General features: G+C 43.9%; 1 protein-coding gene across 2 annotated transcripts in view; it reads left to right on the forward strand.

Moving 5' to 3' along the window:
• SYTL3 (synaptotagmin like 3) overlaps positions 1-19,261 on the forward strand; it is a 592,394-nt gene that overhangs the window by 253,639 nt on the left and 319,494 nt on the right. For both annotated transcript variants that reach the window (XM_078649127.1, XM_078649128.1), the window contains one exon: positions 6,782-6,848. In XM_078649127.1, the coding sequence (XP_078505253.1) occupies positions 6,782-6,848 (67 nt within the window). The remainder of the gene's footprint in view (positions 1-6,781; positions 6,849-19,261) is intronic.

Here is a 19,261-nt window from a genome sequence, read left to right on the forward strand (position 1 = left end):
GATTGTGAAACTGACTATGTCATGGTCAGTCCAGGTGACGGATCTGGGTGAGTTGATCGTGATGTCATTGAAGGATGAGGAGATGGGATCTAGAATGTGTCTGGTGGTATGGGTGGGCTCCATGACGCAATGGGTTAGTCCCAGGTTTCTGAGGCTGTCAAGAACGGTGGCTGAATTAGGGTCTTGGTATCCTGTCTTCGGCTTGTCGACCATGCCAGGTGGCATATGATGGCTCTGCAGTAGAAGTTGAAGTCTCAGGAGCCCAGTACCAGGAAACCTGTCAGATTTCATTCAGGTTTCAGAAAAGACTGCAAAAGAACAGTAGTGGTGGTTCAATCAACTGCAATTGGATTGTAGCAGACCCCTCTCCTTGCTTATTCAGAGCTGACGATGGTGGTGGATGTTTCACTTCATGGAAAGGAGGTCATCTGGGAGAGGTGGAGATCAGAGGAGTATTGCCTCCATGTCTCCGTATTAACCTGTTGGAGTTTTGAGCCATTTGCCTGCTGCTGAAAGCCTTTCAACTATCCATCTAAGGGAGGCTGATTCAGGTTCTCACAGACGACACCACCACCAGGAGTTACTGCAAAAAACAGGGTGGAGGATTCCTGGGACCTGTGCCAGGAGGCACTTTGTCTCTGGAGCTTGCTGGGGCGCTAGGTATTTCCCTGGTCATGAACCACCTGGTTGGATCTGTGAACGTCGGGGTGGTCAAACCAACCAGAGGCACCTGGCAGATCACAAATTGTGTTTACACCCAAAAGGTGGCACAGGGCATCTTCCAACAATGGGGTGAGAATTCTGGCTATATCTTTTCCTCCCTGCCAAGGATTCACACTGTTAAAACCTTTGCAGTCTGGCGTTTACAAGAAAGCTTTCTCTTGGAGACAAATTCAAATTGTAGTGGAGTACTATGCTCCCATACACCTTTCTACTGCTGCCCCCCCCCCCTGCAATGAGTTCTGGACAAGGTCAGGAATCATGCCTAAGTCATCCTAGTGGCTTCAGACTGGGCAAAGAGAGCATGGTAACTGGAACATCTGGGTATGAGCATCAGTTTTCTAATTGCGCTACTTCTTCGGTAAAGCTCTCCTGCATCAAAAGAAGGGTAGGGTCCAACACCCAAACCTGAGCGATCTGCACCTCCTTGTGTGGAGACTGAGTGGCAACAGTTGACTGCATTTGATCTTTCTATCGAGGTTGTGAATGTCATCTTGGCTGCCAGGCACCCTTCCAGATAATCTGTCTACATCAGGTGCCAGGATAAGTTTGTTGCCTGGTGTGCAATCCGCAATCTTGACCTAATACATGCTAAATTGTCGGATATCTTGTCATTTGTTTTATATCTGGCCCAGCAAGGACTTGCAGAGGGCACCATTAACAGGTATTTGTGAACTCTTTTGTCTTTTTGCATTTACTGGACCAGTCATCCTTGTTCATATCACCTGGTGTGATGAGATTTCTAAAAGGTTTGACTCAATTGTTTCCTCCCAAACTCTTTGTGATGCCACAGTGGGACTCGAATTTGGTCCTCACTTTCCTTACGTGCACACAATTTGAACCTATGTTCAGCTGTCCACTATGTCTCCTGACTCTGTTTCTGGTCATAGTGACTTCATCTCATTAAGTAAGTCATCTCAAAGCTCTCCCGTTGCAGCCACCTTACACCACTTTTTTCCAAGGGAAAGTGGTGCCGAAGAACATGGTCGCCTTTTTGACAAAAGTCATGTCTGCTTTTGAGGTTGGACAGTCCCTCACTCTCCCAACATTCATGCTCTAAAGAGGAGGATAGACTTTATTGACGGGACCACATACGAGCTTTAAACTTTGATATGGATTGCACCAAAAATCATTGGATGGACAATATAAGGTTCTCTGGAGCAATGAAAAGCAAAGCAGTGCAGAAAAGGATGTTGTCAAGGTGGATATTCCTCTGCATTAATATCTGCTATGGGCTGACTACTATGTAGCCTTCGGAGAGGTAGAAGGCCCATTCATCTAGGGCAAAAGCTGCTACCACTGCACTTGAATGTGGAGTGCCAGTTATTGACACTTGTCGGATGCAATGTGGGTGTCAGTCCATACAATCACAAAGCACTATTGCCATGACAACCAGGTCTGACCGGAAGAGCATTTTGGTATGAGCTGTTTCACAGGCCCACCATCTTCTGAGGTGCTGCTTTGGTATCTGTTCAAAAGGTGAGAAATCTGCAGTTAGAAGTATCCATCAGAAGAACAAGTTATTTACCTCCGACAATACTCTTTCTGGTGGATACTTTATCTTACCACAGATTACTCACCACACACCCTCCTTTCTGATCTTTGGAATGCTCTCTTTTATTATCTACAGAGGTCCCAAGTTAGAGATGTGCAAACTGGTACCTCTGATTCTTTTTGGGCTTTGCGACCAAGTGCGAGGATAGAGTCAACAAGGAAACTGAAGTCGATGGTCATGTGGGCTGCTTATATGTGGCTTCATCCTCACTTTCAGGGCGGAAAGAAGTCAGTGCGAAGCCTTGCAGCGCCACTTACCAGCATGTTGGAGCAATGCTCTTGAAATCTTACAGATCCAGTCTTGTGCCTACGGATATTTTAAAGGTGAAGAATCTGTGGTTAGATAGAGTATCTACCAAGTGAGCGTTACCAAAGGTGAGTAACTTGTTTATCCATTGGAACTGGATTTAGTCAACTTGCAAAAAAGCCAAGGTAAAAAAGCGTCACATGCTGTGTGAATGATTGAATGTTTCCAATTTAAGCTAGATTTTATAGCAATAGCCCCTTAAGATGTCAGGCTGATTTACTATCAGATTACTTGCAGGGCTGTTAACTACCTGAGATCGAGAACTAGGAATCTGCTCCTTATCTGACTCTAAACAAATATCAATCAGAAAGTTAGTACAGGAAACCAAATGGATAACCATACGTTAAGACTGAAGCAGGATTAGCTAAATACACTTTAGTTAGAGGGCCTAATGATAAACCGCCTGATGCAAATGAAATCTCAATCAGTCAATTTTGTTTATTTTGGTTATTACTCATAAAAACATTGCTGTCTTCTCAGGCCTCAAAGTGATGGTTTACAAAGTGAAGAGAGTTCACTAGGGAGTCAGGTGCTTTATATCCTGTACATCTAAAAGATGGAATTCTCTTCTTTCTTTGAAGAAATGTACAGATCTTCTCACTTTGTGGGAACGCCCTGAAAATATGACTTTTTAAGCAATAGCGCTTTCTTTGTTTAATTTCAAGTTGAATGTATTCTCTCTTAGTTATATGTTAAGTGCCCTGCTGGCCATTTAGCTAGGTCCACACAATTTTTTTTTACAGAGTTTTCTATAGCGCAAACATGACCCAAATGTATCGGGTATCAGAGTGCTTTACATGAGCACCAGTTGCTTACACAAGGACACATTCATTTTTGTTAGGCACGGGGAGATTAAGTGATTTGCCCAGAATCACAGGATGTTGATCTTCATTGCCAAGAATTGAACCCGATTCCCCCAATTTGAGATCGGCCATCCTAGCCGTTTGGTCTCTGCAATGTAGGTGTTTGAAATGGCAAACATCAGTAGGGGGTTGTATGACATTACAATAAATGTCTTTACTACGCATGCCTATACCATTCATCTCTTACCCTGCAACCCTGCATTGCATTTACCACACATTGCATTTACAACAAAATGGTAAGTATATATATCAGGTAAGTGAAACCCATATATATATATATATATATATATATATATATATATATATTGAAAAAACAAAGGTTACAGGGACGTTATAGTTTAGAAGTCGAATTAAAAAATCCTTAGGCATTCACTGAAAACCAAACCAAAGGTTACAGGGAAACTACCCCTGTACCCCATAACCCAAAACTATATCTGAACCCTTAAAATACCCAAACACCCCAAAACATATATATACAGCGGTACCCCAAAACATATACCCATACTTACCATATCCAAACATTTAAAGAAACATGCTTTTACCATTCATGCATTTACAACGAATTTCGTTGTAAATGTATGCGTGGTAAAAGCATATAAAATGTAATGCCATGCGTTATAATGGCATTGTGGAGTCATGGTACTTTCGTAATGAAAGAATGCGGAGTGATGGTATGCGGAAAGAAAGTTGCGGAATAATGGGTGTTTACCCTCCCCCCGGTAAGTACATTGGTGGCACGGCGGCCCACATCTCCAGCAACATACTCATATTTTTTCACCACTGATTTGAAAAATGCACAGGTCTCTCTCATTGATGGGCAGCACCGACATACACTTTTAGACACACCTCCCGCCACAAGTTCTAGAATTGCGAACTTTAGAGCTGGGGAGCTTCGTTCGAATCTCGGCATCAGCTCAACATCCTGTGATTCCAAGCAAATCGCTTTGTCTCCCCGTGCCTACCACAAATGAATGTGTTCTTCTGTAATGTAAATTGTGCTCATGCCATGTTGTCGAGTTCGCGCTATATAATATTGCAAGGAAAAATAAAGTAGGGAAACTCGAGTTCACACACTACTGAACGCGCACTCTTAAGTGCATCAGCAGTGCACTATGAATCGGAGCGTTTCACAGGCCTGTCACAGATAAGAAATGCTATCAAAACGAAATCCTACAAAACAATATACTACTGGCCGGCAACAATTCATACCCGGACAACTTCGGGACGGGCTGCTAGTCAAATATAAATGCATTGGTTGTTTTGATTGGTACTTCGATTGATACAGCTGATGGGAACACAAACAGTAGTAAGAGAAAGAGTGAAAGAGTGTAAATTGTTGTACTGCACAAGGCTTACAGAACAGGAAAGCCACATAAACGCAATTCATAATCCAGGTAGAATGGATGCCGCCTTGTTGGTTTTGTGCTGTGGAGTGCTTTGAGGATACACCTATCTGTTGATGATTTTTTGATGGTGACTTCAACATAGTTGAAGAGGGTTATTGGTACCCTGTGGTGTAGCCCGCCACCCCCCCCCCCCCTCCACACTTAAGCAGCTTAAGTTGGGGGCTGCACTGGGCTCCAGGGGCTGATGAACTGTGTCCCAATAACATTAAATAATTATTAATGCCTATCTTCTTCCTGCAGATCTGCAGATGAAGTTCTCAAGAATAATACTGTTAGGCAAGACACAGCAGAGGGGTGTGGTATGGAGGCTAATGCAGAAAGAAAAGTTGTACAGGAGAGAAATGTAAGAAAGTAAGGAAGAGATTGAAGATGATTAGATAGAGGAAAGAACGGGAGAAGTAAGGAAGGGTCAAAGGAATGAAACAAGGAAAAAACGGTAAAAGGTAGGATGGAAGGCTAAACGAGTGAATGGAGGGATGTGTGAAAAGGTGGATGAATGAATGAAATTATTGATAATTCAAAGGGTGAATGAATGGAAGGCCAAAGAATGGACAAATTGGTGAGAGTGAAAGGGGTGATGGGTGAAAGAATGGATATGTGGTTACAAGAATACAATGATGGGTGGGTCTTTCAACAGATGGATATATTTATGAAAACTTAGATGTATAGATGGATGGCTGGATGATCAAGAGGTGAAGGTAACTCTCCTAAGGGGGGTTGGTTGGCGTGCTTCAGAAACTCAGTTGGATTATAGGAATAGGTAAAGTGGGGGTATTTTAATTTTCTGGCTACTCCCTTGTTGGTAGCTACTTAATTGACCAAGTTGTAGAACAAGATGAGGACATTGTGTAGGTTGGTTCTGTGAATGGTGAGCCAGCAAGTGGCTGGCTGGGAGAGGAATGTGATGATTTACCACTATTCTAGATGTCAAAGATAAGCACTTTCTCCAGGGCGAGAAAGCAGCAGCTTGGAAGGCTAGCTATGATACTGTTAGAATAGTAGAGTTTGATCAAGGATCAGGGAGTTGATCAAGTTATTTGAGGAGCAAAGTTTCAGGCTGTGGTTGATCCCACAGATTTTGAGAAGATGCTAGCAGCATAAATGCTGCAAGAAGCCAAAAGATAACCTAATACTGGGAAGGGGTATGGTGCACAGGAAGGAGAACAGACCAACTGGCTGAAAAGTGAGAGAAGGACTGATAGAGCACCCAATGAAGAAGCATGTGCTGTGCTCAAAGTAAGCGGTGAACCACTAAGGTGCTATGCCGTCAACGATCGAGAAGACTGCACCTTTATTAGTCTGTTATGGTTGACCATGTTAAAACTGGGAGAGAGATCGAAGAGGATCAATTCAATGAAACTGCTGCATATGGGCACTCAAAGACCATTTAGCTTTTGTAGTGTAACAAACATAAATGGAAAAACATATTGATGGCAAGATACTACAGCCGCAAATGTAAATTTAAGGCACAGATGAAGAACCTAGTTTTCAATGTCATCCTAGTTACTGTGTCAGTATCAGCTGATTAATTTTATTTTACTATTTATTTATGTTTATTTTTTGTCGATAATAGCCATATAAATTCTGATTACTTTAGAAGTACAAAAAACTGTTTTGATTTTTTTGTATTCGTCATGATTCATGTATACTTGTTTTTTCGATGTTTTGAGTTGCTAAAGTAATTGATATTTACACGGTTGCTAATAACCAAGAATAAACAATAAAAAAATGAGTTAATATCTCTACAAGTCAACTGCTGTCGGGATACAGAGTGGACTGAAGGCGTATTTTGTTTTTAGCAGGTCGCTATTTCTAGAACACGACAAAAATATGGGAAAATACCATTCTCCAATATGTTTATGTATTTATTATTGAAACAGTGTCGTGTGTTCACTCAATGTTCTTTGTGTTTATTTTTCTCCACACTCTAGTGTGATTTCCGTTGAGCCTCCGACTCCACCCCCTTTTTCTGGATCCACATGCGAGAGAAATCCAATGGTAACATACATTTATTCCTTTTACTTAAAGTTACTTTGTTGGTAAATATTGTTCATTCTGAAGTAATCGTAATATGATGCCTAGACGGCAAATAGTTTAAACATTGTTGACTCTTACAGCAGAAACCCAGCCAAGAGCAGAATAATTAAAATGGCGGACGAATAGCCTGTGGGGCTTGGCATACCTGTATTTGTTCCTCCATTTATTAATTTATTTGATCAGGTTGGTGAAGTGCATTGGCTGGAGTTGGGAGTCAGGTTGCTAGTTATAAAAAAAACCCAGTTAAAACACACAGTGGCATGCATTTAAGCACATACAAGTGCCATACAGGTACACACAAACAGCTGCTTTGTTTGTAAGCTGTCCCACATCACGTGTGGCACCTTCACCATAACTGTGATTTTGACCAAATGCATTTTGCAAGCTAGGGTTTTTAAGTCCATACCTGTAATCTGAAAAAGCAAAACGACACGCCCCAGAATGCAGCGACTGCAGGCTAAAAAGACATAACTGGTTGAAGGTGTCAGACATGACATGGGCCACCAGGAAGCAATGGTCGTGCGCACCAGGAAGCAATGGTCAAGCGCACAGAGTAGGAGGATGGAAATTATTTTTAAATAGGAACTACTATGAAGTTTTTTTGTTAACTACGATGATCATTTCAAATACTCATTTCGTTATTTTTCTGTGCATTTTTTGGGAAAACTGATGTAAAGGTTATTCCCACTCTGGAATGTTCTTGTTTGATTATCCTTGCTAACTATATTTTGGGAAGTTCTGCATTTCTTTGAGAGTTTTACATACTTGAGGTCGCTTTAAGACACTATTTTGATCTTGCAGCCTCTAATTGTATTCCTAGGCAACTGACTTTCACTTGGGAGCAAAGGGAGCGCCATTTTGACCCAGAATGTAAAGTAAAGAACAGCACAGTAAGCAAATTTTCTGTGCCACATCCAGGGTGAATACACAGCACAAAGCCATATCTACTGACATTGACCTACTTCTGCTGTCATCCTCTCCACAGCCACTCTACATACATGGCTTGAACCATGCACAACCACACACCATGGTGCAGATATGAATGCACACTGCCTAGCATATGATTTATAATGGAAGCGCACAAACTAAGGACGTTTCTGCATTATTAGATGTGAGCTGGGCACTGCAGCACGTGTGCAATGCATCGTCTTCTTTAGAAGCAAATACATTGGCACTTATTAGCTTTTTTATGCAATGTTTAGTCTTGCTGTCTTAGTAGGTTGGGCTTTGCATTAAAACCAATGGACGTTTGCGCTGATCCACTGCAGTAACACCCCTTTGGCGCGAAGAGACATAACAGTGCAGCACAAAGCAGTTTTTGTGCTGAAAAAGGGTATCGCTTCATCATTGAGTAGTAAATACCATATGCTACTTATCATTAATTTGCATTGCTTTGCTTTATGCTGGTGCAAAGTCTTAGCAAATTTGGACATTAGTGATATGAGCAAATAGGCCGGAATCCATTTTGAGATACATGCTCTTGATCCTGTGTGCAGTATTTAAGTTTTAACTTATTTTAGTCCAATTTAAGTGTCAATCAGTTTTGAAGAGCTAATTGATGATCCACTAATAAGCCTCATAAGCCAGTAAACCATAAAAGCGCCACATCAATACATAATACAAATTACACAAAAGGATAAACATCCATATTCACAATATAAGATGAAATAATAAAAATGTAAAATCTGATCGGTAAAATACCATTACTAAAATGTAACAGTTAACGCACCTTTTTCTTTCAATGCATTAGAAAAAAAAACTTATTTCAGCAGGAAACAAGTAGGGTACGTGATCCGTGCTCATCGCATAGGGTATGTAGATTAAATGCATTTACTATCCATGGCATTCAAATGGTCCCTTATGCGAAGTACCTTGGATAAAAACAAAGCAACCCAATGGCATACTGTTACATCTTGCAAGTCATACAGATGCTGGAAGGACTCATGATGATAAAGAATTCTTTCTTTTAAAAAGAATGATTTATAGTGAAATGTCCTGTGTACCAAATAGAACCTACAAAAAAGTGCAATGTGCTGAGTAGACTGCTCTGACTTATTATCAGATGGGCATTTCAGATGCATGAAACCATACGATGGAATGCAAGGAGACAAAAGCGAGTCTGAAGATATCTGTGATGAGTATTGTATGTTAACTTGAGGTACTGTTTACATCGGGTTGCTCAAAACTTGTAAAAGAGTCAATAGTAGCTGGACCATAACTTCGCCATTTCATTTAGGGTATTTACACGTTTCATTTAGTAGAGTGCCCTTTGTGTTTCATAGTATATGTACTCTCATGGCATGATTGTTAAGTATTCTCTTACTTATTTTCTAAAATGTTTCTAACATGTAGTGAAAGTGCTCTGTCTCCTGACCTTGGGCTCTGGACAGGACACCATCTGACTGGTGGTGGCTCTTAGTGAGAAGTAACATCTCGCCCATGACTATAGTGAAATATAGCACCCTTCAGAAGACCAGTGGTAATAGTGCACCAACAGCAAGGAGTCTGATGGAGAGTGACGGCCCTCACATGGGCATCGGCATAGCTGGGCATTTGGATCCTGCATCACGGCTGTGGTCTGGGACGTAGTCCTGCCTAGCCAGCGGTGGACTATGTGTCTAGATTTCCTCTCCTGAGTTACTTGTTATTGATGCAGGGGGTGTAATACATTATTCTAATACTGACCACATGGGCAAAACAAACAAGAGTGCTTTTATGTATCTTGCAACTTGATGTAATATGACCCTGTGTTTAACCACCTTGGCAATGTAATTCAAGTAAAGCTATTCTTATGTATATGACTGTGTTGTATACATCTCTGTGCCATCTATTGGATCTTTTCTCCACTATATAAAAATGATAATAAGTATATAAAAAAATAATACTTAATGCATCGGTAAATATATACAATCCAAATGCTTATGAATGTCTCCTGGGAGCACCATATTTACTGCATCTTGTTTGCAGTCAGCACCTCAGAAATTCCACTTGTCTGATATATTTTCCACTATAGTAGGTGCCATTCTGCAAACCCTGATTCATAGAACCAGAAGGTACACTTTGCACAGTCAAGTTGCAAGTAAGTGTTTTCTGTATTGACTCCCCTCAGCTCCAGATTGAGAGATCCCTTGAATATCTAGTTCTAGAAACAGTGCAAATGCAGCATGCAATGCGCCCCACCTAGGGAAACCAGTATGCACTGCTTCAGAGAGGCACATTTTCTCTGTAGTTAGTAAAGTCCTTTTGATTTTACAGTTCTATATATAATATACTTGCAGATTGGGATCTTTCAGTCGGCTCTCTACTTCAGTTCGTCTGTTGTGTCATTCATACCCACTACAGCATACAGTATGTGTCAGTTGGTCAGCCCATTTTAGCCATTGGCTAACTTCACTGTGAGTGACAGCATTCTGCTCTTTCAAGGAATGCATCCACACAAAAGTAGTTCCCTTCAGTGCTAGGGACCACAATGGCAATGTGAGCTTTTTTTAACTTTTAGCCAATACTTCTTTTTATATTGCCTTAGCCCAGCCGGTCCCCTCACAATAAAGGGGCATATTACCAACAACTAGCGACATTTATCGCTAAATGGGCTTAGCGAGTTTTTTTTTTTATCGTCAAGCATCGCCGGATATTATCGCAGAGATAACGTGCTATTAGCAACGTTTATCTCTAAAGCAATAAAATATTCGACGATAGCAGCGAAATGCGTGAATATCGCTGAGAATACAGCGATATTCACGCATTAACGCCAATAGGGTCTTAGCCATAATATCCACCTCCCATTGGATATAATGGCTAAGAACTGGTCAGAGCAGGCGTTAGGTTTGGGAGATATTCGCGCTCAGCACGAATATTTCCATCGCTACGCCTATGTTGATAATAGGCGATAGCGATGTTAGCGACTGTCTTCAGTCGCTAACAGGTTGGGTACGCCCACTTTGCATGTCATTAGCGATGGATATCGGTGACATGCAAAGCGGGCCCCAAACCGCTCGCTATCGCCTACAAGCTGTCGCTAACTGCTGTTAGCGACAGCTTGCTAATAGGGTGATAGAATTATCGCCGCTTAGCGGACGAAAACGGCCGCTAAAGCGGCGATAATCTCTTATGGCCCTCCTTGATAATATGCCCCAAAGTTTTATAAAAACATGACAAAATTAAACAAGCAGAGACAGCGTAAAAAATCCAGCAGCAAATGCCAGACCTATTGACTTTGCCAATCCTTTTGTACTTTGGCGCAAATATTTTTTACTGTGTATCCAGTTTTCTTTTGCATGCATTTTTTCTTGATGGGCAGATATGTTTTGTGCTCTAGTGGAGTATTACTCGTCGGTGTGGTAGTCTGGGTTTAAAGTGATGAATTATTTAACGAGTTCCTCTTCAGAAATGTGCATCGAACCCCTGGCTTTTTAGCTGTTAGAATAGTGAAAATATGCTTTAAAAAGTATTTGGGCTGCATCTTTTCATTGTTTCTTCATGAGAGAGCAGAGCCCCCCAACTAAGCCACCTTTGTTATTTGTTAGGACTGGGCTTGCTGCCTCGCTCAGGATGCTCTCTCACTCTGCCTGTCCGAGCAGTGTATTTCTGAATCATCTTAGCTAGGAACACATGACTGTCTCCTCCAGAGCCAACTGACTGTATACTTTGGAGCACAGTTGTTATTTGGCTTTGTTACATTTAAACATCTGAGGATTGTTTTCTGTAGGCTCTCTGGTTGTTGAAAGAAAGTTAATAGCAGTCTACACTCTCGGCTACTGCTTGCTTCCGAAGATTGTGTAAGGTATTATTGCTTCGGGATTCTTTGGCGGATGGGCACCCTTTTGTTCTGTCACTGGAGGTATAAACATGTAATATATCCAGTTACTATTGAAGGTGGGCCAGCCTTTCTGACAAAAGTGTTCTCTAGCTTTACATCTCAGTGACAGCCTCTGGCACAGTGTCTATGTAACACTCTGTACTTCGGTTTCTCAACCTGACCAAGTTGGTATGGTTTCCTGTGCAGGAGACTTGTAATGCTCTACATGGTGTGTCTGTTGTCTGTTGCTCACCAAAAGAGTACTAGTATTCGTTGGAAACAGACTTCTGCAGGCCCATCCCTAAAACCTTTTGCTTCCTCCTCCCCTTTTTGCTGACTTCATTTTTGTTGGCCTTAGGACTCTGTGAATTTTACCACTGTTAACAAGGGGTAAAGTGCTTGTGCTCGCTTCTGAAAACATGGTAGAATTGGCTTATACCCAAATGGCATACTTAATTTAGTAAAGTGGCACTACCTGTGCACAGGACCTTTAAATTAAATGCTAGTAGTGGCCCTGAGGCAGTGATTTGGCCACCCACTCAAGTAGCTCTTTAAGCATACCTCAGGCCTGCTATTACAGAGCCTGTATGTGCAGTTTTAAGCTGCCATATCAACCTGCCAAAATAAACCTTTTTCCAAGCCCAAACCTTCCTTTTTAATACATATAAGTCACCCCTAAGGGTGGCCCTGGACAACCCAGAGGGCTGGGTGCAAGGTATTTAAAAAGTTGGACCTGTACTTTTAAGTTTTACATTTTCTGGTAGTAAAACACTTAAATTTGTTATTCCCTATTGCAAACCTATCTTTCCTATTTATTTTATTTATCTAGTGCCTGAATCAGCCCCCGAAGGGTTATCTCTGCGCTTCGGACGGGCAACAGGGAAGTAGAGCTACTACAGCAAAATCAGAGACAGAAAAGAGTAGTCTTAAGCTGCTTTCTGAATTGTAGGTGATCGGGGCATTGCCTCAAGTGCTGAGGGAGCTTATTCCAATAGCTGGGGTCGAGATGGGAAAAGGCCTGCCCACCCAATCTAGTTTCCTGCCTTGGGGAACCACAAGAAGAGACGTAGATCCCGAGCAAAGAGACCTGGAAGGCAGGTAAGGTATGAATTTCTCCAAAAGATAGGTGGGACCGAGGTTGAATAAAGCCTTATGGATTGTACAGCAAACTTTGAACTTTACCCGTTCGCATATTGATAGCCAGTGAAGCTGACAAAGAAGAGGGCGGTAGGCAGTCCTTGAAGGGGCGTTGAGGACCAATTGTGTCGCAGTGTTCTGGACTACCTGCAGTCTGCTAAGCGAGACCTCATTGGCGGAGACCAGCAGACCATTGCAATAGTCCAGACGGTTTAATATAAGTGCCTGATTCAGAGTCTTCTGAGTTGAAATGGGGAGCAAGGGAAAGACTCGGCGGAGTAAGCCCAGTGTATGGAAACAGGAGCCAGCTGTCTGAGCAGCATGCTCCTTCAGAGTGAGGGCTTGATCCAGATGAATGCCTAAGTTCTTAACAAGGGATTTAGGGGCAGGGGGAGCACCAAGATCGGCAGGCCACCATTCAGGAGTCCATAATAGGGGGGCATCTCCGAAGAGCAGAATCTCCATCTTCTCAACATTACATTGGAGGAAGTTGCTCTTCATCCAGTTTGAAATAGCTCTCATGCCAGAGGAGAAGGCTGATTGTACCGATGGGATCCTATGGGATAACATTGGAGTTGCCTTATTAGTTTATAACTGTAATTTCCAAATAGGAATAGATTCCTGGTTCATGTTTGGTGTCTCTGGAATCTTAATTCAAAATCCTAATTTTGATGAAGTCGGATTTTTAATTATCATTCTGAAAATGGCACTTTCAGAAAGTTGGCATTTTCTTGCCTTAGCCATTTGGTGCTTGCAGCCTGTCTCTGGATGCATGACTAGGTGTAGTTGGCAGTTGGGCTTTGTGTATTCCTCTTAGACATCCACACACAATGGGCGCGTTGGTGTGACTGGTAGGGTCATCAATGGCAGGATAGTAGGGAGGAGCTGGGCCACTTAAATAGACTGTGTCCTGTCTCCACACAAAGGGCCTAACAACCCTGCATTGTCACTACAGCCAGCTTGGAGCCAGGTCAGGGGAGGTAGGGGATTATGCACTTCAAAGACACTGTCTAGAAGTTTTTCACACCTTCCGGCACCAGTGTATAAAAAAGGACCTCAGCCACCAACTCTGTAGTACACATCTGGACCTGTGTATACTTTGCCAAGGAAGAAGAACTGCTGTGCTGTTGAAAGGACTGTCACTCTGCTGGATTTCCACTCTGAAAGATCTGCAGCCCTGATGTGACAACCTGCTACCTTCTTGCCTGAGGAGGAAGAACCGGACCTGCAACTGAATCAAAGACCCCAGAGTGACTCAAAGGATCTGTCTGCTGGCCTCTGGATCTGAGCCGCAGAGACATAAAAGGCTCCCCAACAGCTCCTGGACATGTTTTCAAGGAGTTCCTGACACCCAATTGGTTCCTCTCAAGTCCTTGGCATGGCTCATGGGTTCTTAAAATAAATCTTTTGGGCTCTTCGTAACCAGAAACGAGCCCGTCCGAACCAGAACTGCGCCGCTCTCACCGCAAATCAGACAAACCGCCACCAGCCCCTCTCCTCGCACAGCAAGCATTGAGTGCTGTGGAGGACCGCCAACGTGAAGCTCCACCTCACCTATCCGAGATACCCAGCCTGCTCCTTGCGCCATGCCAAGCACAGCCTGTGGTGCTTTCCTTGCTCCCTGCTGCCCTCTCTGATGCAAACAGGACTCTTGGCATAAAAGTGGAGAAGGTAAACTTTCAGCGGGACTAATCTGGGACTGTATCCGTCCACGCTCCATCCCCGTCAGCCTTACCTTTTGACTTTGACCCAATCCACCGTAACCAGATAGCCAGGGTTGGTGCTTTAAGATTTTAGGTGCTATATTTCAGTTTATGCTTTAAAAATTCATTACTCAGATTCTATTGATTGGAATTTTGTCATTTTGGTCTTATTTTATTTATTAAATTAAGCTCTATTTTTCTAACCTGGTGTGAGATCTTTTTGTGTGGAGTTTTCACTGTTTTTTTTTTTTAATGTTGCACACTTTACACATTGCCTCTGAGTTAAGCCTGACTACTTTGTGTCAAGCTCCCTGGGGGTTGAGCAGAGGTTAGTTTGGGGTTTGATTATGCCTTACCCTGGCTACGATTGTGGTTGCTACTTGACCAGGGCTCACACCCAGTCAACCAGTAACCCAATTTCTAACAATACTAGAATCTGTTAGGTGATTAAGGGTACATCCAAGCACTCCTATTAACATGGGTGACAACTGTCCAGAGGAGGAGGCCATGATGTATTAAGTGGTTGGTGACTACTGATTAAGAGTTGTGGGGTATGGGCCTTTTTACTTGCACCCCAGTAGGGTATCTGCCTGTTGGCTGTCCTGGTGTAAATCTTTGTAGTGTGTCATGATGTGGGGGTGAGCCTTTTCAGGGGCCCACCGGAGCAGGGGTTCGTCCTTCTTTGCGCACTGGTCCTTAAGACTGACAAAATAGAGATTGGCACAGAAGCTGTAATATCAAAGACATAGTTTATTAGGACTCATGAGTGGAACTACATTGATACATAACCCTCATGCAATGTATGAGGCAGCACATGAAGAACAGAAACCATGGGCCTTTTATACTGTGTGTAAACATGGAGGTTCAAAAAGAGGCAGTACAAGTGTACACACAAATAGCTAGTTACATATAAGGGTACACAAGAATCGCTTAGTCAACAGAGTGGGAGGAGTTACAGGACTGCTGACATCAGTTAAAATAGCCTGACAGTTAAATCTGTAACAGGTGCATTCTATCAGCTACAGGTATTTCTGCGAATGCGCAGTGCTCAGGCTCAATGCTGCAGGAGTTAACTATAGATGATGACTCAGACGTAATAGAGAAGCAGGCAACAGCGAAGACGGGGAAGCACATGGCAAACACATGGCTAACTAAAATGGACGCTACAAACAAAATGGCTTCAGCTCATGCTAACAGTGATCTCTGCCAAGTTTCCACAATGATGGGTTACCCTGCTTCCCACTGACTGTGTATGGTGTGCACGAGTAGCCAGGTTAAACTTAGGTTGGACTCCTTTCTGTGGATACGTAAGGTTGTAGGGTGTTGTGAAGTATTTCTTGATAGCCAAAGCTGTTGCTTTCCCTTTGCCCTGCTTGTCCCCTTGCACTGCTCTTTTCCTTCCACCCTGCCTGTAGAACCCACTGTAAAACCAAGTGCATGTGAAGGAAATTGCATCTATGAATTTGAATGGAGCAGGAATTCCTTTGTGTTCACATTCTCTGGGTCGCCCTGATTGCAGCAGGTCAGCTTGAGCCCTGAGAAAAGCAACACCTGAGCAAAGACTGAGGCTAAGGCATGGACAGGGTTGTACACCTTGGCAAAGAGACATGCGTGCCTGCTCATCTTGTGCATCCTGTGCATTGTCATATTCGGTAGAAGTTATCCTCTTCAGTCAACAACTTGAGAGTAACAGTTCCCCCTTTTTTTTAACAACTCTTTTTTTTGACAAATCGCATAAAAGACACAGCACTCCGTACCCCGGAGGAACTGTGGCAAGTACAGTACAGCATAATAAGTGATTCAGTTAACATTAGAATACATGCCCCTGACCCCCTTCCCCACCTCCCTGGCCCACCCCCTCCCCTACCTACCCCCTACACAGCGTCTCTCCAGCACTGTAGAAAGTGTTCATACATAAAACAGTGTGTATAACATCGCCCCTATGTGCCCATCACACCTGCCCCTCCACATCTCTTATCGGTGCCGGAGGTTCCAGCCATAGACCCCTGTAGTCCGCCCACCTTTTCCATATTTTATAATGTTTTGTGGCGCAGCCTCTGGCTTCGAATATTGGCCGCTCCAATCCCATGCAAAAATCAAGGCCTTTTTTCCACACAACCACTTTGGGAGCTCTGTGGTCCTTCCATGCCTGAGCCACATCCCTCTTTGCCATTGTAAGGCCCAGTAGGCGTAGGTGTCTCTTGTAAATGTTACCCCCCACCCCTTCGAGGACATGAAGTAGGCCTAATTTTGGGGTACGAGGGAGGTCCCATCCCAGCACTTCCGATAGACAGTCCCACACCCCGGTCCAAAATCTTACCAGACAATCACAGGCCCACACTGTATGCAGGAAATCGCCCATGTCATGGCTACATCTCAGACACGCTGGAGACTCAATCAGGCCTGCCCTCCACAATCTCTCCCTAGTATAGTAAGCACGATGTAAGTACTTAAACTGTATTAAGCGCAGGCGCATGGCGATAGCCGCTCCTCTGGGGGACTCAAGGGCTTCTCGCCAATCCTCTTCCTCCAGCTCCCCCACATCTCTCACCCAGTGATCCCGTAGTGTCTGTAGATTGGAAGAGCAGTGTGTGACTAGTGTCTGATATATACGGGATATTTTCTTGTCCCCCACGTCCCCCATGAACACCTTCGCCTCTATCGGGCTGAATTCGGGCAAGGTGTCTAATCCCTCTAGTGCGGGTGTAAGTGCATGTCGAAACTGTAGATACCTAAAGAACTGCGTTCGGGGCATACAAAGTTCTTCACTAAGTTCTTGAAATGATTTAAGCGTTGTGCCCTTCAGGACATGGCCTAACGCGGAAATTCCTATTGAGTCCCAACCTCGGAAGCCCTGCAACAATGCCAGTGCCGGCAGCTGCCCATTGTGCCAGAGTGGGGTCTCCTCCGTCAGTCTCCCCCACCATCCCATGCGACGCAGTGACTGTCGCCAGATCTGGAAGACCACCTGGGTTGCTCTAGGCAGCCCCTTTCTCAGCCTTGCCGAGTATAGAATAGTGTGCAATGTATTCGGGCCCATCAGGTACCTCTCAAGGGCGTATGCTGGGTCTCCTCTGTCACTGTACCACCATTCATTCAGGACTACGAGATGGGAATCTTGGTAGTAGGACAATATATCTGACGTCGCCAATCCTCCACAATACGTGGACAAAAAACAGGTACGCAGGGCCACTCGTGCCGCTCCCCCGGCCCATAGAAATTGGCCTAGAGCTGAGTTGACCTGTCGGAACCATTGCGATGGAATTAGGTATGGATGATTCTGTAGTTGGTATAACATGCGGGGAAGGGCGACCATCTTAAATAGCCGACCTGCCGTAGATGTTGAGGGGCATACGGGACCAACACTTCATCTCTTGTTGTACCCTATCCCACACCGGGACAATATTACGTTCCCAAGCAATTGCCGGCGAGACCTTCAAGAACACCCCCAGGTATTTGAGACCTCCAGCTGCGATCCGTAGTGTCGATGCCCACGGCCCAATCTCCATGCGGTCACCCAGCATCCAGAGCGTGGATTTCCGTGGGTTTAGGTACAATCCTGAAACCTCTCCAAAAATTCTCAATATCTCTAGAACCCTAGGCCCGGACCGATTCACATTCGTAAGGAAAAACAGAACATCGTCCGCATATAATGCGATTCTGTCCGAAGGTCCTGCCTCCCATTCGAAAACAGTTCCCCTTTTGGTTAATTGCCACTGCTCTGTAGCCCACCACAAGGAAATGCACTTTGAACTAGTTGGCTTCCTCCCGAGGTTTGTTGGTAATTTCAAATTTTAGCAGAAAGGAGTCCAACTGCCACAGTACAGTGTGTAAGTTGGCCACTGTGACCCAGTCAGTGCTCACCTTTAACTTCAAATAGGTCAAATATGGATACTCACATCTGTGGAAGAAAGCTGGAACCAGAGGCAGAAACAAAGGGGGGGGGGGGTCACCTCTACAAGGGTAGAGAAAAATACTGCAGGGCTGAGACGACTATACATCAGCAACCCCACAAAGCAAAGATGTTAGACTGACTGACGTAGAGAGGGTCTGCCTTTACTTTTATCAGATCTCGAGTCCTGCAGGCCCAACACATCAATCTGAGGATCTTGAGAGAACATAATCCTATTAGACTGGAGACTTGCAACCACTGCCCTGCCCACTTGTAATCCCTGTGAACGACATTAACGGTAGTCTGAGGGCCTGTGTGCCTCTTACATCTGTAAGCAACCGCTGCCTCATATGGGGTCCTCCGTATTCATTGATGCCAAGGAGCTTCTATGATAAACCCTAGAGCAAAGTGAGGGGCCACATGCCTCTGACTCATCACTGTCCTTATGCCCTGATCCCTAGCACGTGAGCCTGTGGTCCTCCTCCTGGTGCCACAGCGTGGCTTTTTTCCATCCTCCTTAGCAACACCAACTCATCATGAAGGACCATGGGTCTCAATCACTTCCATTAACCCTTTCTGATCTTCCATCTTCAGAACTGCAAGTGCTAATTTCCGAGATCATGTGGAAAAAGACGAAATGATATGGGATGCGCACCCTCCCCTGGCACAGCACCACTGAGAGCAATAAGTGTGTTCCATCCATAGAACTAAGTAAGATGCCTGCCTGCATGGTGGTGACTACTATTATCTGAAACTTCACTTTGGCTGAAGCATGTAGACTACCCTTTGCTGGTGTATCCCTGCTTTGACTACCAGTAGCACCTGATAAACACCGGAATAGTTA

This window comes from Lissotriton helveticus, chromosome 6, assembly GCF_964261635.1.
Source record: "Lissotriton helveticus chromosome 6, aLisHel1.1, whole genome shotgun sequence".
NCBI classification, from domain to species: Eukaryota; Metazoa; Chordata; class Amphibia; order Caudata; family Salamandridae; genus Lissotriton; species Lissotriton helveticus.